Source organism: Oncorhynchus mykiss, chromosome 6, assembly GCF_057628025.1.
Source record: "Oncorhynchus mykiss isolate SJ-2025 chromosome 6, ASM5762802v1, whole genome shotgun sequence".
Classification (NCBI taxonomy): domain Eukaryota; kingdom Metazoa; phylum Chordata; class Actinopteri; order Salmoniformes; family Salmonidae; genus Oncorhynchus; species Oncorhynchus mykiss.
In genome coordinates, this window is record NC_143027.1 from 72,097,330 (window position 1) to 72,125,184 (window position 27,855).

At 43.3% G+C, this 27,855-nt stretch overlaps 1 protein-coding gene across 1 annotated transcript; it reads right to left on the minus strand.

The window, feature by feature from the left end:
- Window positions 1-1,216: 1,216 nt before the first annotated feature.
- On the minus strand, window positions 1,217-27,855 carry LOC110526521 (leucine-rich repeat-containing G protein-coupled receptor 4). Its single transcript, XM_021607560.3, has 18 exons — window positions 26,879-27,855; window positions 17,202-17,273; window positions 13,897-13,968; window positions 10,946-11,017; window positions 9,095-9,310; window positions 7,901-7,972; window positions 7,095-7,163; window positions 5,992-6,063; window positions 5,486-5,557; window positions 5,160-5,228; window positions 4,908-4,979; window positions 4,734-4,799; window positions 4,534-4,605; window positions 4,180-4,251; window positions 3,906-4,031; window positions 3,641-3,738; window positions 3,470-3,523; window positions 1,217-3,376 (listed from the first exon to the last, which is right to left on the minus strand). The coding sequence occupies exons 1-18, from the start codon at window positions 27,064-27,066 to the stop codon at window positions 2,028-2,030; spliced, it is 2,883 nt and encodes a 960-aa protein (XP_021463235.3). The 5' UTR covers window positions 27,067-27,855; the 3' UTR covers window positions 1,217-2,027.

The following is a 27,855-nucleotide window of genomic DNA, read 5'->3' on the forward strand; positions in this document are numbered from 1 at the left end:
GGTTTTATATATTTTGGTTTACAAAAATCACAGTATACAGTACATACTGTACATTCCTCCCACAATTGGCATCAACTAAAGGCATGACTTAAATTCAGTGACTCTGTACAACCAGATGTATTTACAAACAAAGCCTACAGTTCCAACCAAAATAACTAAATACCAATAGCATAAGAACACACACCTTACAAAGCACTGCTGGTAGCCACTAAAGTAGAAGAGGTAGCTTCCGTGGTTAGACAATGCATCCCATTCTTGATTATTGTTTTTTTCTATCAAAAATAATTTACATATGGATAAACAGACAGCAATACACACCAATTTGGAGTTTGCACGTAAGGGCTTCAAACATCTCCAATACAATCTGGACAGATGGTTGGGGTTATAAAATTATACTCAGTCAAAACATTGACAAATCCATACAAAAATAAGAAACTTTGTGATATAATTTCAAAAGCCAATGAACTTCATAATGTGGACACATTAACAAAATGTTGAGGGGAGTCTAGGCCTCCCTACATTGCCTAATTTCCTGAGCGCTCACATGAAATACACATGTGGATACAAGCTCCTTGGGTGTGGTGCAGGCCCCATACACAAAGTCATGCTCGTGCACATCAAACAGATATTCCCCTACAGTCACACGTGATCCAATAAAATGTTTCATAGTGAAACATTATCTACATATGTTGTTATTATATCATAATATATACCATGATCTCCATTACACTGCTGAGCTGTGGGATTGTATGCATATTGATCAAAATGAATGGGTTGTGAGCACCAATGATGTCCATAAATTAAAAAAAAAAAAAAAAAAAAAATATATATATATATATTTTACTACAACGCGATCTGTCTCAGAACAATCCAGAAATGAAGGCCTTTGTGTGGCACCAACATTCAGCGCCAGAGGCTTAGCTTGCACTTGGTACATGCTGCACTCACCTTTCAAAGCCAACTTCCTGACACCTGAAATAACCTTGTCCATGGCCCAGACATTCTGCTCCTCTTTAAGCAATAAATTAGAACGATCCTGGGGGTAAAGCACAGTTCAACTACATTATTTTCAGTCCAAGAGACAAAACAAACAAAGTCATAAAAGTCTCCACAACAACTAGGAAGACTGTTGATAAAACAGTGCTCTCTTCCAATCCCACGTGACATCCAAGACTTTATCACTCATAGCGAGGAAGAATTGTTGACACTTATTGTAAAAGATAATAAACATTTAAGTCATTGTCTTGTACTCTTGAGGAATGAATACAGGGCTTGTGAAGATACATGAACAGATTCATACTGGAGATTCAGTTGGCTCACATTGGGAGGGCTGAAAATGCAGCTGTCAGATTATATTTAACACATTGTCAGTACCCCTTCATTTAAAGCCGCTTCCATAAAATTCTCCTTTCAGTTACTTTATATTCTCATATGAAAAACAACCCTAGAATGAGGATTATGATTACATTTGCTACATATACAAATGAATAGCGATTATGGTAAGGCTTTAAAATCGACAGACCAGGGAATAACAATAAAATAAAACATATAGCTAGCTACGGGCAGAACCTACAAAAAGATGGCACATAGATGCTTGCCTTAGCAAGAGACGTGACAGATGAATTCAGGCTTGTAACATCTTGATAATGAGTTTGCTCTAAAACAAGAAGCAGGCACTGGTGGCAAGGTTTCCTCTTTTGTTACATATTTGACAGCCAGTTTGGTGTTATCACACACAGGAATCAGTTGTAAATCCTGAAGGGCAAAACAAGTGTTGGCCAAAAGTCTCAGGTCTCAGAGAAGTCTCATTTAATGCCAGATTCCTTTTTTTGTGACAGTTGAGTCTGTTTCACACAGTGATTAAAGAAGTGCTCCCTGAATGATTTGTGTGCAGGGACCCACATGCACATGTTTTGTTGTTTATCAAAAACCTTTACTTTTTGTTATAGTGTCACAGACACAGACACACACACAGACACACACACAGACACACACACACACAGACACACACACAGACGAAGAGTTTCTCAGTCTTTGATGCGAGGTATGTTGTATGCATAGTGGACCAGAGGGAGCCCTCGGCTCTGGCAGAAGCAGGCTCGTCCACAGGCCTGCACCTGGTCTGAACTGTCGGACACAAACGAGTCCCCCTCGTCAGCGTACTCTGACTGGGCAGAGAGGGTGCCGCTGTCTGCCCAGTATCCCTCCGTACGCTGGCCCGCTGCCGCACCAGCCGAGAGGGTAGGGCAGCTGTGGGACTTCACCAAGTGTCTGCAGACTGATGTTGAGGAGGAAGAGGTCCTGGCGTGTAGAGCCACCTGGCAGCGCTCACACATGCCTGTTTCCCCACAGAGCTGGGAGTACACCCCACAGTCATAGCCCAGCCGTGTGGAGGAGTCTCCATCCCCATCCACAACCCCAGAGCGCCCTGCACACTGCCCAGCCTTCATCCCCCGGGCCACAGCTCCATGGCCCCGCAGCCGCAGCCAGTCCTCCCGGAAGGCGGGGCTGAAGAAAACGTAGAGCACGGGGTTAAGGCATGCCGGTAGGGGGAAGAAGATGAGCGTGACGGACTTGGCGATCTCAGGGCCGCCTGCGGTGCCAGACCTGGCCAGTAGAGGGGCAAAGGAGAAGGCTGCCACAGGACAGAAGAAGATGCAGTTGGTGAATATGAGCCATGCCACATGGCGTACGGCCCCTGCCTGCTCCTGGTCTGCCAGCTCCACCCTGCCCAAGCCACAGTACAGCTGGGTGTACACTGCTGCTGTGAACAGGTAGGCCAGAGCGTTGAGCAGCACCAGGGCCACAGTGACCCCCAGTGCAGGGCCCTCACCGCCAGAGAAGGGTAAACAGAGAGGGGAGGCTGAAGGGTCACTGGTACTGAAGAGGGGCAGGCAGGCTGCTGCAGCCGCCAGGAGTCCCAGGAGAGCAGCCGCTAGGGCGAAGCGTCTGTCCCCGAACCCCCTCTCGCTGCTCCTCCTGGGCGAGATGGCCTTCCCCAGGAGCCCCCTCACCGCCACGCTGCGCTCCACAGCCGCCAGGGGCAACAGCAGCACCGCCCACTCGGAGGAGAACACCGCCAGGGCCCCTGTCGCCCGGCAGCCCACCCCCGTCTCCCACCAGACCCCAAACTCAGCGAAGGAGCCCCAGGTGGCAGCATCCAGGACAGTGAGCACCCCCACATAGACCCCAGTTAGCAGGTTGGTGAGGGCCAGGAGGCCAACCAGCAGCCTGGCAGGGGAGAGAGCCAAGGCCCGGCGGGAGAAGGTGGCTGCCAGCACCAGAGTGTTGAAGATCAGGGCCACCAGGCAGATGAACCACACAGTCAGACGGATCATCCAGCTGCCCAGGAGGTGCTCACAGGGCTTGAAGGCTCCTGGAGGAGAGAGACAGAGTCAGACTTCAGTTAGTAAGAGATGTGACAATGTACACAATTCAATGCTGTAGATTACAATAAAGTGTGGTTTACCTGGAGAGGGAGAGCAGTGCATTACCATCGATATCCTCCCCACATCTTCTCCACCTAGAACACAAAGATGATTTAGCTAATCAGTTTCAATAAACTTTTTATCTCTCCTCTGAATAATACTTGTTTATGTCAAGAGTGGTCTAATGACCAATCATGACTGACATAATTTACCTGTAACCTTCTTGATGTTCTCCTCATCAGTGGAAGATGTTGAAGAATCACATCCCACAAATGCACAGCACTGGTAAGCATAGGGAACTGATACTGACCTGTAGACCACAATAGGACCATTATCATTCAAAGTGTTGCATGACCCCAACCTCACAGTTGGACTTAAGTTTAGTTACTGTAAGTGAATTGGGTTTGGCACTACAGTGAGTTCACATCTAGTTCAGGACAGTGTGAGGTCATTTGGATGAATTACTGGGATTCTGACCTGAGTTTGGGGAGGCTCTTCGCAGTAAATACATTTTTCATCTGCAGGTTTCCTGTGAGTTTCAGTTGGTTCAGTGAACTCAGTCCAGTTGTTGGAATGCTGGTCAGCGAGTTTAAGCTCAGGTCTCTAAAACAAACAGGACATATTAGCATACATACATTCCTGGAACACACTACTAGCATATGTACACATTTGTTTAAACAGTAATGTATTTGTTATCATGACTTGTATGAGAACAGATTTAGTTTTTACCACAGTACAGTGTCCTACTCACAGGTTTGTTAGCACCGTCAAATAGAGGAAAGCATCTCTGTGGATGGTTTTCATTTCATTTCTACTCAGGTCCCTGCAGTAAAGAAAATTACTTAATGATGTGTTCAGAATGAGGGCAGCAAATTAAGCATGCTTTTTTAAATTAGCCTCTGGCATGAGCTAGTGAAAGCAGAACTGAGTTCATTTCCAATGAGATCTACTTAGGCCCTTCACCTTTAAGCCTCAAGGTACTATAGGCTGCAAGTGTGTGTGTGTGTGAGAGTGTGTGTGTGTGTGTGTGTGTGTGTGTGTGTGTGTGTGTGTGTGTGTGTGTGTGTGTGTGTGTGTGTGTGTGTGTGTGTGTGTGTGTACTCACAGCAAGCGCAGGGCAGACAGGCCCTGGAATGTGTCCCTGTCGATTTGCTGGATGTGGTTGTGCTGCAGGCTTCTATAATTAGGGCAGAACACAGAATATACACTCAGGAAAAGGTAGAACGTGGGGGTCATCTTGAGTGTAATGTTTAAAAATGTGTTTGTGCTCTTGCTCACATTCCCAACAATATATACCATACTCACATTTCCTGCAACTTTAGACAGCCCTGGAAGGAAGGCAGCTCCTCAATCTCATTGTAGGACAGGTCTCTGATGGGCAAAAGGATGAAATAATATAATCTGGAATATCACCAGCATTTATGTGAAATAGATTAATAAGGTAGGATAAGGGTGAGAGGTGAGGTTGGGGATACTTACAGAGTCCGCAGCACCTTGAGATCCTCACAGAGCTCAACCGGTACGGCAGCAATCTTTGTGCCTGTCAAAGTACTGAGAAAGAAACACGCTGATTTAATTACCACTCACAAACGGTCTCAATTAACCTCAAACAAGGCAGGAGAAAAGCCAATCACTCACAATCTGTCTAACACGAACACATTCATTCTAACATTGTTGGTCAGTGTCAGTTGTGTATGTTGATGTAAAGCATCTGCTGTATTGTGTACTCACAGACTCTCCAAGTTGTTAGTCCCAGTGAGACAGGGAAACTCCTGCATCATACTGGCTCCACGTAGCATCCTGAAACACATACCTCACAGGGTTAGAATAGAATAGGTATGACACACCAGAGACTAGCTTTATGCTGAATAACTGTCCACTTGTAACATTAGATTATGGTATGAAATAAGCACCAGCATTATTCAGTGTACTGTATCACATGGTGATTAAATACACTTTTATTGTAAATCAGTTAATTCAGAGATTCTTACCACACTATGAATACAATGTTCAGAGTACCACACTTGGTTTTCTAACAGATATGGACAGGGACTTACAGGGAGTGCAGGTCAGACAGGTTCTGGAAGGCTGAAGTTCCCACAAATGACAGGGGGTTGTCATACAGGTGGCTGGGGAGGATAAGAGAAGAGGACACTCTGACAATAAACGTATTTACTATGAGAGAATGGCACCATCTTCTGGACAAGTATCTTCTAGGCCCATGGTTAGTCACTATATTACCAGCGTGGTGCTGGCAGTCAGTCACCATATTACCAGCTTGCTGCTGGTGTGTTTCCCAACTCCTGTCCTGGACTACCCCCAACAGTACACATATTTTGTAGCCCCGGACAAGCAGACCTGATTCAACTGGTCAACTAATGATCAAGCACTCAATGAGTTGAATCAGGTGAGTTTGTTTGGAGCTACAACCAAAATGTGTGCTGTTGGAGGTACTGGAGGACTGGAGTTGGGGAACACTGTGCTAGTATGAATGTGTGAAGGCTTAAGGTTCTATTCTATAATATTTGTTGACAGTAGGACTGGCTTTGAAGTATGGTCTTACATGGTGCGGAGCAAAGGGTTCTTGTGGAAGGCTCCCTCAGGTACGGCTGCTATGTCGTTGCTGTGAAATCCACTGGAGGAAAGTGAAAATATACACAGTGAAAATTATTCTAACCACAATCTTTGGGATGAAGGTGGAATATTAAATATGCAACGATACATTTGCAAGAGCTGAACGAGAAGAACGAGATACAAATTGTTATTAGGAAAACAGATGGGTCCCAAATTAAGTAAACTGTTATAGTTGCCAATATGTAAATGACGACTAATTCTGTACACGTGTCCTACAGCTTCCTGATTTCTGCACTTGATGTGGCTTATTCTAGTTTTCACCATTAGATGGCATCTTTCAATCTAATGTGTGTCAATTATTTGAATGAAGGTCAAATAATTACTAATTGCTAATTAATCTATACTGCTGTCATAAAACATGGTAAATTCCATATATGTTTAATATTGTTTTTCCATCAGAAATATGAAAGGACACCATCTGGAGAACAGTTTTGACTGTCCACATGAAACGTTGTGAAGTCATGATCTATTGTTCAAGATGTCCCAGTGACACTGTGAAAACAAAGGCCAGGTAATGTACCTAATGTGCCTGTGTCTTTTATCTAGTAGACATGTCCCTTATATCCATCACAAGTTGAAGGGATCAAGAAACCATTGTACAGGAACGTTAAGACAGCCTCTCTCTCTACTACAGCGCTGACAGACAGGAGAGGAGAGCAACAAAGGTAAGGAAAACAGATAAAGGAGTGTATTCTTGGGGGCACTAGTCAGACCCCATCATTAATCTCTCAGCTCCCCCTGCCAAGGTTCACAGTTCCACTGAGACACATCAACAGCTCACATTTCTACAAAAACACTGCAGCCTGCACGGAACCAGAAAATGATATCACCTCTAGGCCACATGCCGCTTACTGACTAAACAACCTAATCACTCAAAGTTGACGTTTCAGATTTAAAAAATCTCACTAAGGGAATCTGTGTACGCATGTGCATCCCTGTGTGTGTGTGTGTGTGTGTGTGTGTGTGTGCTTCCATTTGTGACTGTGTGTGTGTGTGTGTGTGTGCATGTGTTTGTCATGGGACAGTACTCACAGCTCCTTCAGTTTGGGCAGTGCCTGGATTGCTTCTGGGAAGGTCATCAGGTTGTTGAAGTTAAGATCCCTGAGGGGCCAAAAGGAGCAGGGAGTTTCATAATCATTACACCACACACCACAGCACACTCAATCATACTGTAACCATTCACTAGCAGTGCTGTGCAAACATACGGTCACCTTAACGACAGTAAAATATTGATCTTCCAGTTACTACACTATAAAACATTATCTTGAAGGGATATCCCGTGTTCACGAATAGCCAAGTGTACTGTAGTTCCCATGACAGACTGGAGTGCTCACGTATAAGGTAGGCTCCTATAGTAAGTAAGACAATTCTCTTTATGCTTTATCAGTGTCAACGTTGTGAGTGAGTGTGACACTGCAAAAATAATTGTCTAATATGGCTGCTGTTAAACCATAGGTCAGAATGTCTCTGTCCCCTCCGGACTAAAGATGTTGTGTCACTGTTCAGGCTGGCGACGCAGGAGGAAGCGTACAATGGGAGGGTAGTGCAGATAGCCATCACGGACTCCGCTCCATTTATCCTGGAGCAATTACAGGAGGAAGTGGACACACTGACGTCCCGGCTGCTCTGGGTGTGTGGGTGGGTGTGTGTGTGGGGGGGGGGGGGGGGGGGGGCTCATACACACTGACGTCCCGGCTGCTCTGGGTGTGTGGGTGGGTGTGTGTGTGTGGGGGGGGGGGGGGGGGCTCATACACACTGACGTCCCGGCTGCTCTGGGTGTGTGGGGGGGTGAGTGGCTCATACACACTGTTAATGAGTTTGTATTCAAATGTACTTACAGCGTCTCTAGGTTCTCTAGCCCTGTGAAGCAGCTCTCCCCAATCTCCTTAATTCTGTTATTATGCAGATGCCTGGAAGATAAAGGATATATTTATATTCCATTCCCAGCTCCAAATAGACTTCACTGTTGCAGACGAGCCAAAACGGACATTGAACAACAGAAGGAACATGTATAGGATATCTAGTCTATGTGATTGAACATGCAGGGAGGTTTTAATAGGAGTCCGTCTGGGTTTTTAATCAAGATATAATATAGCTATTCTTAGTGACATACAACACACATAAAACAAAATGTTCAATCTGCCACATGGCATCCCATCCTTTGTGGATGAACAACACAGCACTTTTCACATCTCCCACACTCCCTGCCTGATAGTAAGACCCAATTCAATCTATTCATAAGGTAAATGTCCTCTGGAGCTATCACCAGAGACCACAGTGATTGGTAAGTCAGGTATCATTGTGAGTGCTGGTGTGTCGAAGGCTGATGGATTCAAGGTATTTTCTTCCTGTTTATTCTTGCCAGCCACTAGAGACGCAGCTCTGTCCTATTTCCCTCCAACTGGGCCCTGCAGCAATAGCATTTTTATTGTGTGTGTGTGCGTGCATGCGTTTGTGTGCATGTGTGTGCGTGCACATGTGTGCATGGGTGCATTTGTGCTTGAAGTGATGGCTTCATACAGTATGTTGATACATTTAACTAAGAATTTCATTTGACTTGGAGAGGAATGGATTTGAACATCTGCAATGTTTGAATGGTAGAGAAGTGTAATCTGATGGTTTGTTCCTTTGACACTGTTTAAAAATAACCGTCTTTCATAATAAAAGTGGAGATTGTTCTATTACCCATGATTCCATGATTCTACATTTTCTTCTTCCAACAGACGTAAATCTCCACCAAAAATATCTCATATCTGTGCTACATCTGAATCTACAGTATACTATCAATGAGTTGAACCCCCCAAACTCTCCCCTATGGGAAGGAGCACAGAACAGATCCAGAACAGGGTTTAAATACAATCTTGAGTTTACTGAGCTTGCCTGACACAATGGAACCAATAGAATAATCACAAGGAGTCCAAACCCTGCCCCTCTTGCACTCCAGAGAGACTAGAGCAAACGCTAAAATGTATTTGAAAGATTCAAATAGTATTTGAACCCAGGTCTGGAATAGATAGATCTGCAGCACTCACAGCACCACCAGACTGGAGAGGTTGGCAAAGGCATTGTTGGGGATGTGGGTGATGCGGTTGAGTGCCAGGGTGAGAGCCTGCAGGTTAGCCTGGTGTCTCATGGGGCCCACTGGGACCTCAGTCAGGCTGTTGTCATCCAGCCAGAGGTGGCGGAGCTGCTGCAGGCCCTCAAAGCTATCCTCAGGCACCGTCGTGATGTGGTTGGCATCCAGACGTCTGCAGAGGGAGGGGGGAAAAGAGATTTTAGAAACCTTTATCTTACTAGTTATGTCACACCAATGTGTGAATCCTGTCATACATTCACCACCATGAACATTCTCATGTTGAGGACATCTCATATTGATACAGCACATAACGAGACAGAGAGAGAGACAGAGAGAATCAAGGGCCATGTAAGGAATGGTATTTATGAGGTATTTCTATTGCCTCAGTAGAAAAACATTACACTATGGTCTTCCATTTTTAACAGCTTTCCATTGCCCTTACTCTTATCAACTGCAAATATTTGAATGAGCCATTGGATAGCCTATTACATTCTAAAGTATGTATAGTAAGTATGGTGTTACTATAAAAAATGTAATTTTATTCTTCTAAATATTCTGCATTTATTTCTAACTATTTAGACTGTTCTGGTGAGAATTACAAACAAAAGGTTTTAAATAGCTTTGTTCTACAATCATGGTTTCTACTAGTTTTGTATTTGGCTGGTGCTGCACATTCTGTTCCTCATTCATGAAACCTGCTCCTTAATGCTGATATCACAACATTAACTCTCTAAGTGTCCCTCTCCTCTTCCCTCGCTCTCTTTCCACCTCCATGACTCCATATCTCTCTCTCCCTCTACATTCCCTACGAGTCTGTGTATGAAGAAGAAAGGCACAATGATTGACAGCTAACTCTCAAAAGCATTATACAAACCCAGCTAGGCTCTGCCAAAACATATCACTTCAGCTACAGACCTTAACTCCTAAGAGAGAAAAGACTTGTGCAAAAAAAGAGAAGGAAAAAAAAGAGAGGGTAAACGTGGGACTGAGGGAAAGGATCTGGAGAGGTGATAAATGGCAGAAAGCGGGATTTTCAGCATGTCCCGGACCAGGCTTCCAGCTGGAACTCATCCTACACTATTCACAGTCAGAGTCAAAAGAGGCACAGGGAAACAAAGATGGAGTAATGCTCAGTCATAGTCCCTCGGAGAGTGACATGCAGTAGTCACAGAGTCACTAAGTTAAAGTGAAAGGAAAGAGACGCTGAGGAGCTGGGGATTTGGAAACCAGTGCAGGGTTCTACGCGGACCATTTTTACAAGGAGCACTCGTGCGCGCCTAAGTTGAAAAATGTAGGCGGACACAAAGACATTTAGGAGCACAATGAAAAATATTTGAGGTATTAAAGCTAGAATCCTTCATTTTTCTAGGCACATTGGTGACTAAATTCAAATTCCAGGTCGCACAGCAATAATTAAAATGGCCGCACTGTAGAGCCCTGCAGTGTCTGGGAAACAAAACAACCCACACACATCCCTTTCAAACCCATACAGGCAAAAACCAATCACATAAATAAATAGATGATGTCTCACTGTTGGTAAATGCAACGTGGTGGGGGGTAAAGACAGCATGGTAGCCAGATGGTCCTGTGTGAGCTGTGTAAAGGTTAGTGCAATGATGCAGGCCAGTCTAGAGGAAGCGAATAGGTCAATTGGATTGTAGAGTGAATGCTTCCCATTGTAAATGTCATGATTAAGCTTACGATGTCCATTTGAGGAGTTTTGACATTTCAAGTCTCTAAAAGGTGTGTGTGTATGTGTGTGCATAGTCGTGTAATTCCAGATGGGTGAAGAGATAGGGGGACTCACAGAGACTGTAGAGAGTAGAGGTTCTTTATAGCTGTATTTGGAACAGTTTTCAGCTGGTTATTCTGCAACATCCTGAGGGAGAGAACACAGTTTTATAACCTGAACTGTGGTCACACCAACATGCCTCCTCGTTACAATTTCTGCACAACCAAATCAAATTAAATTGGTCACATACACATATTCAGCAGATGTTATTGCGGGTGTAGTGACATGCTTGTGTTCCTAGCTCCAACAGTGCAGTAATATCTAACAATTCATAACAATACACAACTCTAAAAGTAAAAGGACACAATTAAGAAATATATAAATATTAGGACGAGCAATGTTGGAGTGGCATTGACTAAAATACAGTAGAATAGAATACAGTACATACATATGAAATGAATAAGCAGTATCTAAACATTATTAAAGTGACTAGTGTTCCATTATTAAAGTGACCAGTGATTCCATGTCTATGCAACAGCCTCTAAGGTGCAGGGTTGAGAAGCCGGCCAGGTGGTAGCCGGCTAGTGATGCAACCAGCAGTCACGTGGTGCGTACGAGAATGAGAAGATCAGCTCTGTATCAAGTTAAAGCTTGAACACAGTATGAAAATGTATGCACTAACTACTAGTAAGTCGCTCTGGATAAGAGCGTCTGCAAAATGACAAATGTAAACACAAAAGGACTACAAAGTGTTGCAGCCTGAGCCTCCTATCTCTGTGAAGAGTCATTGACTCCAACTAGCACCTCAGGCTTTGTTTCATAAGCTTGTGTATGGGTTCAGGGTGAAGTAGAGTGTACAGCATGCATTACAGTATGGGGAGGGGAGGATGTGTGTGTCTCTGAGCACACACATTTGTGTCTGCATGCATAGCCCATATCAAAAAATACTATAGTGTATACTATGGTAGGAATAGTATAGTATTCACTGTAGTGTTTTTGCGAACTTTACTCACTGTATTGTTTAAAAAATATATATTTTTATATATTTTTATTAATATATTATCCAATTGGTTTTAGCAGTTACTATCTTGTCTCATCGCTACAACTCCCGTACGGGCTTGGGAGAGACGAAGGTCGAGAGTCATGCGTCCTCCGAAACACAACCCAACCAAGCTGCACTGCTTCTTAACACAGCGCACATCCAGCCCGGAAGCCAGCCGCACCAATGTGTTGGAGGAAACACCGTGCCCCCTAGCGACCTGGTCAGCGTGCACTGCGCCCGGCCCGCCACAGGAGTCGCTAGTGCGCGATGAGACAAGGATATCCCTACCGGCCAAACCCTCCATAACCCGGACGATGCTAGGCCAATTGTGCGTAGCCCCATGGACCTCCCGGTTGCGGCCGGCTGCGACAGAGCCTGGGCTCGAACCCAGAGTCTCTGGTGGCACAGCCTTAGACCACTGCGCCACCCGGGAGGCCCTCACTGTATTGTTTTTGCAAACTGAAGTCCGCAAAAACACTACACTCCAAAAATGTAGATTACCGTTTGTTATGAAAATTTGATATCAGCCCTAATTAAATCGGCCATTCCGATTAATCGGTCAACCTCTATTATCTATGACATAGAAGTGGGGGGCTTTCTATTTGACAAAACGTAATAGACAAATACTAAAATAGCAAATTTGCAATAACCTGTAGGTAGGTAGGACTGGGGTCTGAACGGAAGGTTCGGAGATTCTGCTCTTTTCTATAACCATAGGGAATATAATACACTTAGTGTACAGAGCATTATGAACACCTTCCTAATATTGACTTGCACCCCATTTTGCCCTCAGAACAGACAATTTGTCGAGGCATGGACGCTACTGTCGAAAGCATTCCACAGGGATGCTGACTCCAATGCTTCTCACAGTTGTGTCAAGTTGGCTGGATGTCCTTCGAGTGGTGGACCATTCTTGATACATACGGTAACTATTGAGTGTGAAAAACCCAGCAGCATTGCAAATCTTGACACACTCAAACCAGTGCGCCTGGCACCTAGTACCATAACCAGTTCAAAATACACTTCAAATCTTTCGTCTTGCCCATTCACCCTCTGAATAGCTCACATACACGATCCATGTCTTAATTGTCTCAAGGCTTTAAAATCATTATTTAACCTGTCTCCCCTCCCCTTCATCTACACTGATTGAAGTGGATTTAACAAGTGACATCTATAAGGGATCCTAACTTAACTGGATTTACCTGGTCAGTCTATGTCATGGAAATGATTTGTCCACAGTGTAAATGGTCTATCCTTGACATGTATGTTTCTCACTTACAGGTGGCACAAATAGGGATATGGGGAGGGGAATGGGCAGGGTATATGCAAATTAAATAGTGTAATATTTACTATAGTAAAAAAAAGTTTGGACGGACTAACATTTCATGAGTATTTACTATAGTACTCTACAAAATGATATACTACTAGTACAACACACAATCAAGGGATACTACAATGTGTAGTATAGAATTCTACAGTATACTACAGAATTATATAGTAAGTACTGTAGTATTCCATAGTAAAATAGTATTTTTTATGTGGGATGTGAGTACTTGACCATGTAGTGATGAGTGTTTGTATCTGTCTGTGGATCCTAGTATCTACTGGACACAAATGTGGTTATGGTGACTATCTCCCTTCCTCTCTACTATCAGTAGTCTCTGTCGTCAAAGCAGGCTAGGGCCCAGGGGAACAGGCCCTCTGGTTTCCTGCTTCTTCACACACGTCACATGGCCACTGCTCGTTGGGAAGGAAGTGAACACCTCTGTTTTATTTCATTCACCAATTTTATTTACAGGTGTGTGTGTGTGTGCGTGTGAATGTCTGTGTGTTTGATTTTGTGTGGGTTGTGGGTTGTGTCACCAGTACTGGTCTTTGAACCCTTGGCTCAATGTACAGTCACAGAACATACAGGTATTATATGAGTGTTTGTCTGTGTGTGCGTGTTGTAAGTGTGTGGAGGACCAATGAGCGGCACACTTACAGGACTTTGAGCTGATGTAGTCCAGACAGAGCGTCAGGGTGGATGAATGAGAGGTCATTTCCTGCCAGTCGTCTGAGGTAGAGAGAGAGACAAATAGAGAGAAAGAGAGAGAGAGGAAGAGGGAAAGAAAAAGGATGGTGATCAATTCAGAATTGCATCGGAAGCTAAACAAGGATTCGTACAGTAATCTATATGTTGTTGGTACAACTTTCAAAGTTCTCAATTTAACAGCTTCACTTTGAAATGTTAATACATACAAGATTGAAAGTCATTGACCAAAAAACAAATGAAAACACCTCACAGGTTCCAGTTTGTGTTATCAGGCATAGCATAGCATAGCATAGCATAGCATAGCATAACATAACATAACATAACGCCTGGGGTGCCAGAGAGACGTGTCAGTGCGACGGCATGTTGTCAATTCACCAGACACTCTGGGGAGAGAGTGGACACATTAGGACTGGGCCTGGGTTTCCCCTCCTGGGCCTGGTCTACCTCCCCTTCCCTTCCAGCCAGGGTATCAGGAAGAACTGGCAGTGTGATTAATCATGTGGGGGCGGGTTGTCAGGGACTCATAGTTCCACCAAATCTGGCCTGGGAGATTAGCACCAGATTTATCACCCTCTGCAACTTGAGCTGGGTGGCATTAGATTCCCCTGCAGCCAATAGCTGCTGGGTGTGAGCCTGAGAGCCTGGGGAATCTGAGTAACAACTCCCACCATGCCCTAATACAACCCCACAACTCACCCCCTTACTGGGGCCTACTCGGGGACACACTTCCAGGGATGTCGAACACGGTTGGTCCATCATATAACAACCAGACAGCATCATATGACAGGGTCTCTAGTCTAAACCCACAAATGCTAGTGGCAGACTTCCACTGTGATCCAATGGCAGACCATGTTAAAAATCACATATTTGTTGTGGTTGACAAACATGGTTAGGATTTGGAAGGCTATATAATGGTACATGCTCTACAACTTCACTTGGCTTTGGCTCAAACCAAATGATTGCCTTCCAGTGGTGGATTCCAAAGGACACGCTTCACCATCAAACACCCAAATCCATTTGGCTTCTCATGTGTCTTTGTCAACTATTCATTTCACAGCATTTTCATTGTTTCTCAGCAGTAAATTAACTGTAGTCAAATGGGACAGTTTCATGCACATAAATCAAGCCTACTCCTTGACTCAATTGCACTAAGTTTGCGGCAACTGCAACTACTGACAATTATTTATTATTAATCTAGGACTCAAGTAACACATCTTCAGGTTTGAAAGCAGAGTAGGATTTATGTGCAAATTGGTTAGTGTGTCTGCCAGATTTATAAGGTACTGTAAACTTTACGTCCACAGTCTTGGAGCTGGTCAACGCCCACATGTCTACGGCCCAGCCACCACACGCAGGCCTGCTAACAAATTGCTAGGACATCCTTCACATTTCAGGGTGAAGAACCTCCCCACCCATTCCCTTTCTCTCAACAAATTCAGAACACGTCCCCCTAGGCTTTGATGAAGGCAGAAGAATGTGCTAAGCCTTGTTGAGGAAAGACTAAATCCTTCCCTTCTGTAGCACCACTCCCACAACCATTCTATTTCACTAAGAAACTCACTGGTAGACAACATACACTTTAACATCAGAAGGTGAAGAGATTTGGAACACACACTCAGGGAGACAAATGTGTGCAGAGACACAGACAAATACACAAGCACTCAAACACAAATTGAAGGGGATGACTCCCCTACATCTCTTTATCTGTCAGCATGGTAGCTAGGCTGTGTTGTGCTTTGTTCAGGATGGGAGGTGTGTATGAAGGAGGGTTGCGTGACTATCAGAGAGGGAATGTTTCTCTCTGGGCATGTCCCCCTCTCTCTCAGTCAGCCCTCAGGGCTGGAGCTGTGGTTCAGTGACACAACACCACCCCGGGCTACAGAGCCATCCGCTCAGTTCACTCAATGAAACATTATGATTTGTTTCGAGGATAAGGCTAAACAAACACAAATTAAAAACTAAAGACAGCTGTCAACAAAAAAGCATTCCGAAGCATGAATATAACTGCTAGGCCCTACAGTGCTGCTCAGTAGGGTTGGGCGGTATCCCAATTTTCATACTGAGATACCGTTTCTGTACCATACCGGCAGTGCACACAATGGGAGCAAATTCAAACAAAAGAAAACTAGTTTTTTGTTTAGTTTTTTGGGGGCACAGAACAATTTAGGCAACAGGGATCCTGATCCAGGAGGGAAATGAATGTCTCTGCTGTGACCAAAAAGCTTGATCTTGACATTTAGCAAGCAAGTTAGCAAAACAAATGCGTAGCTGGGGCCCTCAGCCTGATATAATTGATTTTGGCACATTTTAGATTTCTTATAGTTATACTTAAAAGCAGTGGCGTAGCACGCACCACAGTATTGAAAATGATACTGTAAGTATTTCGAAAAATATCCCGGTATACGGTATCTCCCAAGCCTACTGCTCAGCTACAGAGCAGGATGGAACCTAGAGAACAGGTTTCACTAAGTATATTTGACACTGGGCAGAGACCCCTGTCCCTGCCTGAAAGGTAATGTTGAGTGGTAGAGTGCAGAGAGGGTGCGTTTTTAGCCAGGTTGTCATGGAAACCATTGTTTTGCCTTCTTCCTTCCTGCCTGGCATTCCTCCACTTACAATGCGATGAAAAGTAAATTGCCCTTTGACAAAGCAGATGAAGTAGGCCTAGTGTTAGGAAAAGAAGGGAGTGAAGACTGGTCCGAGATGATAGACACAGACAGGCTAAAATAACATGGGCACAGAAGCAGAATAATGTTAGCTGGTCATTTTGCATTCTCAGGGTTACATGTTACCTGATATCAGGTAGACAGATCTTATCCTTACTTCCAGCTCTGAACCAGACAGAGGGGTATTTCAAGAGTAAAAAAATGACAAAGATTAGATATGCTCATTGAATGGGTCCCAGAACTGAGACATGCGGTTGCCACCCTGCAAATTCTCAAAGAAAACACAATGAAAGAAAGTAAAATATCTCACATACATGTTCTCTGGAATCATACGTAGCCTATAGTCATGGTACTTTTTGACAGCTATCATGGTATAACTTGCCCTTTCTGAAAACACTGCAACTTAGCCGACTACAATGGCATGACTCTTTGGTGTCAGAGAAACTACAGGGTTCTTTATATCTTGTTGAGCAACTTGTTGATCAAACACATAATACAACTGGTCTGTTGTGGTTGAAAACCACTGATTATCATATGCATGTGACAACAACTGTAGTGGGTAATGTACAAGAAAAGATGAATACTCACAGTTCTTCTAGATAGGGGAAGTTCTTGAAGACAAAAGCCGGGAGCTCTGTGATGTTATTCATGCTGATGTCACTGTGGAACCAAACAACAAGTGTCATGAGTGGATCAGTATTTCTCTCAGGTTAGAAAAAGAACACAGTCATGATTCCAATTAAAATCTCAAACAATCAAGGTGGATTTATACTCCTAAAGATGCAACAACAGAGAATTGCAGAAATAGTACATCATGTTTGATGCCATGGTAGTGTGTAGCAAATGTATCTTTTTGGGGGCATAACTATTAAGTAACTGCTCAGAAGCATGCTTTCAATACGGTTACATTGGTTTTCATGTCATGTAGATTGGTAGAGGGAAAGTACGGTCATCTTCCCCAGCAGTATAATGATTCATTTGGGCCAAAACAGGTCCCCAGCAGTACTGTAAACCCTTGAAAAAAAAACTCCTCGTATTGCCCAGGGGACGTTCACTTTTCCAACTCACTGCAGAGAAAGACAGGCATGTAGCAGCACGACAGCTATGCAGACAGCACTCACGTTTCTTCCCCACCTGACTAATTCAGTATGTGACTTACATATAGTTGAAGTCGGAAGTTTACTTACACTTAGGTTGGCGTCATTAAAACTCGTTTTTCAACCACTCCACAAATGTCTTGTTAGCAAACTACAGTTTGGCAAGTTGGTTAGGACATCTACTTTGTGCATGACAAGTAATTTTTCCAACAATTGTTTGCAAACAGATTATTTCACTGTATCACAATTCCAGTGGGTCAGAAGTTTACATACACTAAGTTTACTGTGCCTTTAAACAGCTTGGAAAATTCCAGAAAATTATGTCATGGCTACAGAAGCTTTGGATAGGCTAATTGACATAATTTCAGGCAATTGGAGGTGTACCTGTGGATGTATTTCAAGCCCTAACTTCCAACTCAGTGCCTCTTTGCTTGACCTCATGGGAAAATCAATAGAATTCAGCCAAGACCTCAGAAAAATACATTGTAGACCTCCACAAGTCTGGTTCATCCTTGGGAGCAATTTCCAAACGCCTGAAGGTACCACGTTCATCTGTACAAACAATAGTACGCAAGTATAAACACCATGGGACCACGCAGCCATCATACCGCTCAGGAAGGAGATGCGTTCTGTCTCCTAGAGATTAATGCACATCAATCCCAGAACAACAGCAAAGGACCCTGTGAAGATGCTGGAGGAAACAGGTACAAAAGTATCTATATCCACAGTAAAACGAGTCCTATATCGACATAACCTGAAAGGCCGCTCAGCAAGGAAGAAGCCACTGCTCCAAAACCGCCATAAAAAAGCCAGACTACGGTTTGCAACTGCACATGGGGACAAAGATTGTACTTTTTGGAGGAATGTCCTCTGGTCTGATGAAACAAAAATAGAACTGTTTAGCCATAATGACCATCGTTAAGTTCAGAGGAAAAAGGGGGAGGCTTGCAAGCCGAAGAACACCATCCCAACCGTGAAGCACGGGGGTGGCAGCATCATGTTGTGGGGGTGCTTTGCTGCAGGAGGGACTGGTGCACTTCACAAAATAGATGGCATCATGAGGCAGGACAACTATGTGGATATATTGAAGCAACATCTCAAGACATCAGACAGGAACTTAAACACTTGGTCACAAATGGGTCTTCCAAATGGACAATGACCCCAAGCATACTTCCAAAGTTGTGGCAAAATGGCTTAAGGACAACAATGTCAAGGTATTGGAGTGGCCATCACAAAGCCCTGACCCCAATCCTGTAGAAAATGTGTGGGCAGAACTGAAAAAGTGAGTGTGAGCAAGGAGGCCTACAAACCTGACTCAGTTACACCAGCACTGTCAGGAGGAATTGGCCAAAATTCACTGGGCCAAAACTTATTGTGAGAAGCTTGTGGAAGGCTACCCGAAACATTTGACCCAAGTTAAATGGTCACATCCTGACCATAGAGAGTCCTTATTTTCTATGGTAGAGGGCGTGACTGGGGGGTTAGTCTAGTTTATTATTTCTATGTTGGTGATTGTGTATGATTCCCAATTAGAGGCAGCTGGTAATCGTTGTCGTAGCTGTTTTTCCCACCTGTGTTTATGGGATATTATTTTGAGTTAGTGCACGTAGCATCTCTGTAGTCACGGTCCGTCCTTAGTTTATTGTTTATTTGTCTTTATTTGTTATAAAGTGAAACTAAGTAATCTGGAACTCAACATCCGCTGCGCCTTGGTCCGACATTTATTCTAGCGAACGTGACATAAACAATTTAAAGGCAATGCTCCCAAATACTAATTAAGTGTATGTAAACTTCTGACCCATTGGGGAATGTGATGAAAGAAATAAAAGCTGAAATAAAATCATTCTCTCTACTATTATTCTGACATTTCACATTCTTAAAATAAAGTGATGATCCTAACTGACCTAAGACAGGGAATTTTTACTCAGATTAAATGGCAGTTATTATGAAAAACTGAGTTTAAATGTATTTGGCTAAGGTTTATGTAAACCTCCGACTTATACTGTATGTAATACATAGAGTAACCATGGGCAAAATTGTGATCGAATCCAACTGAAGTTCTAGGAATTGAGAGATTGTTATATAGGCAGGTTTAGTAAAGATTGTAAACTGATTGTAGAAGGATCCTAAAGCAGCCAACAGATTAAGGCACATCCAACTTCCAATAAAAATTACACAGGCTATAGTATAAAAGGACTGGTATGGTATGACACTATAAAAACTATATGACACCATAGCCATTCCCTTGTGTTCAACAACTCAACAGAGAGTACCTTTTAACTTTGGGCCACTCTCATCTTGATTAGGAATCCTTTCATCGGTTTCAAAGAGGAGCCCATAGACACCAGCTGTTAGAGTTGAAGCACAACAGGACTGAAAAAACATTGTGCTTTTGATAATGAAGCGAACCCCCCCAAAAAGGGTCCATCTTGAATTTCACTACCAGCCGTCCCCAAAGTCTTGCATGTGTGTGCATGTAGGACTTTGGATCCTTAAAGGATAATATCGCCCACCACACTCCCACCCCCCATGTTTCTAACTACAAAGGCCCCCAACAGAAGCCCTCATCGTCCCTGCCATCTATCTTTCCCATCTCCAGGTTACCTAGCTTATCCAATTTCCTTCTAGGCTCTGTACAATGGAGCTTCCACCTTGATCCACCCCCTCTTTATCCCCCCCCCCCCCCTACGGACTCTCCTTGGGGCGTTGTGTGGCCACTATTTGGAAGGCTTTCCCGGTGGTCCCTCCTTTGGATACATTCTGTCTTGCTGACAGCACCCCTACACCTGCACCCTGTAACCATCTTCCACAGGCTGTTGGCTGCCATGGTCAAGAGTGCAGGCAGCCACAGGGACAGGATGAAAGGGTGGTCTGTGAATGCTGTCACCCTCCCTCCCAACTGCTTTAGTCATCAGGGGACCTGCCTATCCTACATAGAAATACAGCTGTGATACATATAGAAAAAACAGCACTCTTTCTGAAGCAAAACAGTTTCATGCCCACTGTTCTGAGGGTAGGAAATGTCAACATGACATCAAATAATGCAAAGTTGTCACTTTGGGCTCATAACAGCCTTGATGGGAAACGAAAAGAATCATATTTCCAGCAAGAGTTGCCAAAGGTTTCACTTCTCAAGCGAGATTTCCCTACATAAAAAAAAAGAGATTGGCGACAAAGACATCCTTCAAAACACTAATCACATCCAACAGAGGAAAGTATGGGGAGCAGGCAGCAGAGGCTGTTGTCATGTCTCAACAGAGCACCTTTAAAACTCCCTGGGAATTCACTGCCAATACAAGTAAATAGAGACATACAGATCATCTTTACTCAGAAACAAATGTCAGCTAAAAGACACATGATACCTTTCCTAAATCCCTTTTGGGGTCAACAACAAAATCTACACCTTTTAAACAATTAAAAAAATAAGCAATAATTCATCATCTCTGCTATGATGCAAGATGAGAATAAATATACTATCTCGGCATTATCTCAAAGCCAACCACAACCTCTCCATGGTAAGAGGGTCAAAAAGAGGTCCACCCTGTTCAAGTCTCTGGCAAGTGAGAAATTATACTTGTTATTTAGTGGCTTATTGTGTGGTCTCTGATGGTTGGATCATGGTTTTAGAAAGGTTTGTGGTCATAAGCACATCCTTAAAGACTTTGGTGCTGGGCTAATAAAGAAGGCCTACACACTGTTTATGCCCCCAATTCACTGACAACGTTTGGATCCAAAACGGTTCTTGGTCAGAATGATTTTAACCTGAGCTCAGCATTAGCTTCCCCCTCACAATTACACAGGCCACTGGTGTTTGTCCACAGACCAGACAAGGAGCTCAGCAAAGCCACACAACAACCACAGAGCTCCACATTACAGACAGATAAATATACATGGAAAGATTGCACTGCTTGGCAAAGGCAGACCAAAAAGAGATTCAAATTAAAGCGACTCCAAAACCAAGGCGTGTATATGTGGTATGTGTGTGGGCGGATCAGACACTGGCTGGCATGGAGCCATGAGAGGGAGGGGAAGCTACCGTGCCAAGAACAGCAAGAATTGACAGACAGGACAACGGCAGATAAGTAAGATAGAGATTTGGGGAAAAAGGTTACTATGTCCTTCCTTTGAAGATCTCTGGGCGCAGAAGGTGGCAAGTGTAAAAAGTATCTGATGTAGTCTCTGCAAGGGCTTTGCTTCAAGGAGGCATAGCCTTAGTTCAGATGCACCATGAATCTCAAGGTGATCTTCAAAAGGAGGACAACTTCACTTCTTCAATACCTTTTGGCAGTGTTTATTTAGCCGGCTAATGTAATCCAAATGAAAATCGATATCCTGCCGGTCGATCATTTGTTGAGGTAGAGAAGCCAAACCGGGCACCAACCCAACCACCTACTAACATTGACTACCTCAGAAGTAAAGCAAACTCAGTAATGCTTTGGCTTTTTAGCCCCCTGGTCCCACGACAGCAGAGTTGTGGGAAAGAATGCAGGTAACGAGTAACTATTTTCTCAGCCGGCTGTTTCTTATTGATTAGAGAGGAGGTGAAGGTGGTGAGAATTGAGGAAGATGGCTGAGGTTCCCTGGCTGCCATGCTGGAAAGGAACAAGGGCACTTTGTATACACAGACAGGCAGAGTGTTCCACCATGGGAGTGCAGAGAAGGTCAAGCATTTACCACATGGGTCCTAGGGGAGACTGATTCGCTGTAGCTAGAGTGCAAACAACCAGCCTGCAATGCAAACATGTCAGTCCTAAAACAGTGAGAGACAGAGAGGGAGAGAAGTGATCGATATTGGTATGGGAGTTGTTGTCGTTGTAAACGTATTGTTATTTTGCTATTCAAATGTATGTTTTTTATACCAATTGAACCAAGAGAAAAAGAGATTGACAGAGAATGTGATGATGAGAGAGCTGGAGAGGACTACGGAAAAATAGGATGAAAATTAGGAAGATAAGTGATCATAAGTAAAAGAGAGTGTGAGTTGTGTGAGGGAGAGAGAGAGAGAGAGAGAAAGAGATAGAGCAAGAGGGGGGGGGGGTAAACATTCTACCATCTAGCAGTCATCCTGTTTGGGAGCGGAAACCAGTGACTAGCTCCTTTCACCTCTGCTGACCATGAACAAAAGTATCATTCAGCTTAAGATGGATCGAGGGCACCAATGGCGAGTGAGCTAGCTGGACCAGTGAGTGAAAGGGCATTAGTCCCCCTATCCCCTCCCTCCCCTAAATGTGTGCTTGTTCACACTATGAAAGGACTTCAATTGAGATGAGATGTGAGAAGTGACACCCTCCTTCCCCAAACCCTCATGCCCCCCGCATGCACACATGAGAGCGAGAGTGCACACACAGTCACCAAGCCCTCAAGAGACTGAGATGTACTTTCGTCACTCGTATCTAGCAGAGATGCAGCAGGCATACACTGTCAGAGGGGAAATTGGTGTACAGGGTGAGGGGGGTTCCAGAACGGATTTCTCTTTCTCCCCACCTGTTATCCTCAGGCAGGAGAGTCTCATTTTCAGCTGCCAATAAAAAACGTACTGTACACACCAACATGCTGCAGGCAGCTCCACCCCCCAGCTCCACCTCTCCAACCTTCCCCTGGGCTGCTGGCTGGTGCCAACCCAACACTCTGATTTATGGACTGATAAAACAAAGGGCACAGGCCAATTCCCATCTGTGTCAAATTCCGTAACATTATGCAAATCAACAGATGCATAAATGTTAAAGTATTGTAGGATTTTGCCAACGAAAGTGGCAATGTACAGTACTGTATATTATTTTGTGACTAAGTATATGGGTTACTAATTTTGAAGAATGACGACACATGAAATAAAAACTTGAAGTAAAGCTCTCTAAATAACTACAAATGCAGGACAAGAGCAGGTCTAGTCATACCTCTGTCTGGAACTATTCCAATTTAAGAAGACATTCCAGAATTCCAAGGCCAGAAATTCAACAAAAAGCTGACTTTCAAAAGATGGAGTTAATGTCTGTGGCCCCATTTCTTTTAGTTCTCTTCATAACATAACTGCTGCCCTCCATTCTCCTCTCTGCTTCTCTGTACAACAGATTCAGTACATTCATGGGGTGGCAGGTTGTACTGGATGGAATCACAGCAGGAGGAAAATCACAAACAAAGCCAACCTTCTGGGAAACCATTCTCCCACCTCTAGGGACAGCAGGGCCTGCAATGTGCCTCTTGTAAGACTGCTGGACCTGTCTGCTTCTATCATTATCTCTGTGTGTGTGTTTATGTGTGTGTCAATTTCCCTGTCTCTTTCTGTCCATTAATCTCTCCCTTCAGACATTTTCCATATCTCAATTTATCAAGCTCTTCACTATTTGCCTGTCTGGCAAATAGCAGATGATGTGTACCCCAATTAATAGATTAAGTTGTTTGTTTGCTGACACACTAATGTAAAGTGTTACCAAAATATATTTCTACACTAAGGATGTAATTCCACTTTTGATGAGTGGTAAATGGGATTAAATTAACATTATGGAGGTAAATATTTTGTTTAGTTCTTTAAACAAACATTAGCTCACTTCCGGTAAGGAGCATTACCAGCTCAGCACAGCCTCCCTGTGCATTAACTCTGACAAAAAGAGTATTTCTACAGCTGCAATGTGTCGCACTAATCCATCATGACCCCTGACCTCTCTACTCACCAAAACACAGAAGGAATGGAAAGAAGGGGAATTTAAGAGACGGAGAAGAGACATTGAATGGAGAGGGAGGGAGGGAGAGAAATAGAAAGAGAGAGACAGCTGCACTAAGGGTCAATTCCACATTAACATAGAAACATTTTTTACTTTAAAATGTATTTCAAACAAAAACCAATGAAAAGTTTGACCACTTTTGACAATGTCAAGTGAACATTTACTTGAAGAATTGTCAGTGGAAATTGCTAAGTAGTCCCTGTGCATAAAGTTGTATCATTTGTTTGCAATCATTGGTTTTTGTTTGACATACATTTTAAAGTGAAAAATCACTCTGTTGGCGTGGAATTGCTCCAAGGCAACCTGTCAAATACTCTGAGGGCTTGAACTGAATATATCACGTAGTTATGAGCTAAAAAGCTGTCACAAAGCATTTGGATAACCCTTGCTCAGTGTAGGTGCACAAGAAGCCTTCACGCCCACACTTCCAGCCGTAATACGTTGACTTGGCAATTGTAATACAATATTTGGGGATGTGTTGGTAATTTACACGCAAGATCACGATGTTTGATAACAGCATACACTACACTGTGTCTTAGTTTACACATTGGTAAATACCACGGTTTCTCTTCATTTTACCTGACACAAAACATCTCTACATTGGCAGTTTATTGGGTCAACTCTAGAGCGTGTGTATTTCTACAATTCTGCTGGATATTAATGAACTCAAGAAGTCAATAAAATGTACTTACAGTCCATGTGGTGTAATGTTCAGGTACCTAGGTGGAAATAAATATAAAACCAACCCCTCAGCTTTTATGTTAAGTTAAGCAAATAAAGGTGATGGTGATATTGTATATATTAAAATTTCTCATTCAGTCTTGGATATGAAACTGTTCTGTATCAATACCCACTGGGTCCAGACGTCAATTCAACATCTATTTCACGTTGGTTCAACGTAATTTCATTGAAACAACATGGAAACCACTTTGATTCAACCAGTGTGTGCCCAGAGGGTAGTCTTGTCAAGGTCAGATCCTTCCTTCTTTTCCACATTAGGAAGCACATTTCCTTCATCCACCTTCAATAAATAACACATAGACCCTTTGACGCCCTTGGGCGGCTGCTCTGTTTATCATTAACTAAGACATTGTGAAACCTTTAAGGCTAGTTAACCAGAAATGTATTAACTATGTAGACCCAGTCTCAGTTTCTCCTCAGTTAGTAATGCTCTCTCTCTCTAGTAAGGTAGTGCAGAGCAACTCGCTTTTCTTGGTACAGAGACAGAGACAGATATGATGGCGGAATCACAGGGAATACAGAAAAGAAACAGTCATCATTCCTTAAAAATAAACTATAGGCTAACTAAAAGACCCATGTCATAGGGCTTTTGGTTTAGTTGTTATTTTGTGTTGATCACAACAGCTTTTTCCTTTCGGCGGTTCCTGAACAAGATTCAGAATATATTTTATTCTGTTAAAAATATAGTCTACAAATCATTTAACATTGCACATGTTCCCCATGTTGATAAGTTGCTTGAGCCACAATTTTGCAACGTAGGAAACTTTGGAAGGAAAGTAAATAAGGCTTAATTATTACAGTAAAGTGTTACTGAACTGACAAATTCTGGGGTGAATTCTGGTGTATCCCTGTAAGATGAATTTGAATCACTTTGTAAAGGATATGTAATGCAAATATCAGAATACCAACCACAACAACTGTCTCTGAGATGATGGGTATGTGTGTCCACAGTGTTTTCTTTTAGGGATAGGCATACACCTAAAGTGACATGGGACTTTCTCTGCCATGATGCGAGTTGGTGAGTGGAGCAGCATTCAGGACAAACACTCTCTGGCAGGTATAATCACAATCAATCGAGACCACAGAGCTAAGACAGGCCAAAGAATCAGCAAATGAAGACAGATCCACCTTCTTGCTTTACACAGGATGGGCTACTATTCCACATGTCCCTAAATATAAGTGATTGTAGTCTAAGAAAGTGAAAGTCCAGGTGCCAGGCCAAGGAATATGCTATAGCTTGTATGCTTTTCAGTATGGTAAAATACTTCGGTATAAGAGGAGTCATATCAAGGAAAGGTCAGCAAGTGAATGAGTTTGGACCAACATGAAACATTTTGGCAACCATTGCATTAAAATAATAGCCTAGCCAATACTGTATATACTGTACCAACCTTCAATTTTATGGGCTAATTTTCCTCTGGCTATTCTTCATTTTTTGTGTTTGCTCTCTCATACCAACCACAATAATGTGTTTGTTATCAGTTGAATAACTGATCCACAGCCCAAAGTTGTAAAAACGCACTCGATTACTTGGCTTCATTGACAGCCATTGTGCAAAAGTTTGCTCCAGTATTGACGTGGAGAGGTGCCCCTCTCGAGTAACTAGTGGCCAATCTTACCATTACAAACACGTCCTAACCAGGGAGAGAGATTGATTCTAGGTTTAATCGTGTTTTATTACACAGTTTCAATATGTGTTGATACTTACAGATAGTAGGTGAAGGCGCTTAGACCAGTCGGGACAGTGGTCAGACCTTTCCCAGAGCAATCGGCGCCTCCGTCCTCGTCGCAGCTGCATGAGGACGAACAAATAGCCGGAGTGGATTGTCCTTGACCAGCCGCACCATTCCGTAGTGAAAACAACCGCAAAAATATCCAGATGACAAACACGCGCATGTTCTTCTTCTGTTCAGACGGAGCAAAATGGCTTTACGTGTTTCTCTTATAAGGACATGTAGGCCAATTTTCATGTGACTGCTCTGTTGTGATGGCTTGTCCAAGAAGCTTGAATATGTATTCTTGTTGATAGGTAGTCGACCACTTCAAGGATATAACATGTTAATGCATCAGTCCCACCAAACATATATCCTTAACTACCCCTGTCAAATCTGGGACATTTTCTTTACTCAAACAATGCGGTTTACCTTGCACTAAGTGTCCTCCTATTCATCCCGTGTGGAGTATTGGTCCCATAAAAATAAGTAGCACCAGTCCACACAAACGACAAAATTGGCACCTTTTGCCTTTTCCGTTTTCGTTGTCCCATTAAATCAGAAAACCAGGCGGATCCGTGCGTGGACAAAATAAGAAGCCTCAATACAATTCTCCAACCGAAATGGGAAACACTTGGTGACTTATTTTTGCTATCGTTTCGCTCCTGATTTGTTTCCTGTAGAAAAACACAGTCAGCTTTCAGCCATTCCTCACGTTTCCTTCCTTTGCTCCCTGCCACCAGCAGCCCGCTTTTTCTTGCTCACTCGGTAAGCACCCTGCCGGACAACCTGCCACACGATCTGCTGAATACAGTATGTTAATACTGACCTACATATTACTTATTTCACAACGTCACACTTTAGCTTTAGTAGGCAACATACTGCAATTAATACGTTTGTAATTGTGTAACAATTAATTTAAATTATCAATTCATTTCCACCTCAGTCCTTTCTTTGAGTGTGGTACCATCTC